At 41.4% G+C, this 1,180-nt stretch overlaps 1 protein-coding gene across 1 annotated transcript in view; it reads left to right on the forward strand.

The window, feature by feature from the left end:
- The first annotated feature begins 499 nt into the window (after nt 1-499).
- The window catches only part of LOC106878264 (dCTP pyrophosphatase 1), a 2,492-nt gene continuing 1,811 nt past the window's right edge, over nt 500-1,180 (forward strand). The window contains exon 1 of the mRNA XM_014927438.1: nt 500-504. Coding sequence (XP_014782924.1) covers nt 500-504 — 5 coding nt within the window. The remainder of the gene's footprint in view (nt 505-1,180) is intronic.

Below are 1,180 nucleotides of genomic sequence, written 5' to 3' on the forward strand. Positions count from 1 at the left end.
ATACATACACGATGGACTTTAATAGTTTCCCGCGGGACATCGGTTGGCCAAGGCCTATTGTAGAAAGCACTTGTCCAAGGTAACGCACAGTGGAATTGAAACTGGAACCACGTGGTTCTTTCAGAGGTTAAAAAAAAACTAGCGTCTTCCTGCTGTAACCGCTATGCTTTATTTCCTGTCATAGTGTACCTAAGCTGCAATATTCAATGTGTCTCTCCTTATACTTTTGTCCCAGGTCTGTAATGAACCTGTTGATCTGTGATCAAAGACGCTCCAGATCTGACCTAGGGCTACATTATTTAACGTATTCGGCATAGTATATTTATAATCACAGTGTGTCCTTCGTTTTTCATGACATTAAGGTGTTATTTGAGGGAGCTTTAACTGTTGTATTTAGCAAGAGTGACCTTGTTACATTTTTTTCATTCAATCGTAAAATTGTTTTCCCGCGTAAATTACATTATTTTTAATCCGGGCACTTGAGGATTTCGTTATCGCTATGGGGTATGTCTAAAAGTATCGTGGACTTGATATACTGAAACGAAAGCAATACATGTTGAATATGGTTTCACTTTGGAAAAAAAAAGTTCAGGGCGATTTAGCTGTTGTTTTTAGCACATCTCACCGATAGCTTTCTTGTTTACTCTTTTACTTGTTTCAGTCATTTGACTGCGGCCATGCTGGAGCACCGCTTTTAGTCGAAGAAATCTACCCCAGGACTTATTCTATCAGTCTCTTTTTGCCGAACCGCTAAGTTACGCGGACGCAACCGAGCATCGGTTGTCAAGCGGTATTGACACACACACACACACATATATACGATGGGCTTATTTTAGTTTCTGTGTACCAAATCCACTCAAGGCTTTCGTTGGCCCAGGGCTATAGTAGAAGGGTGCCACCCAGTGGGACTGAACTTGGAACCATGTGGTTGGTAAGCAAGCTACTTACCACACAGCCACGCCTGTTTAATATTTATTTCTTTATTGCCCACAAGGGACTAAACATAGAGGGAACAAACAAGGACAGACAAAGGGATTAAATCGATTACATCGACCCCAAAAGGATGAAAGGCAAAATCGACCTTGGCGGAATTTGAAATTCTCCCCAGAAATACATTTGAGTCATGGAGAAGGGTCACACACGCACGCTTATCTATTTCGTGTACACAGCCTTTACTTTC

The sequence above is a fragment of the Octopus bimaculoides genome, chromosome 30, assembly GCF_001194135.2.
Source record: "Octopus bimaculoides isolate UCB-OBI-ISO-001 chromosome 30, ASM119413v2, whole genome shotgun sequence".
Lineage (NCBI taxonomy): Eukaryota > Metazoa > Mollusca > Cephalopoda > Octopoda > Octopodidae > Octopus > Octopus bimaculoides.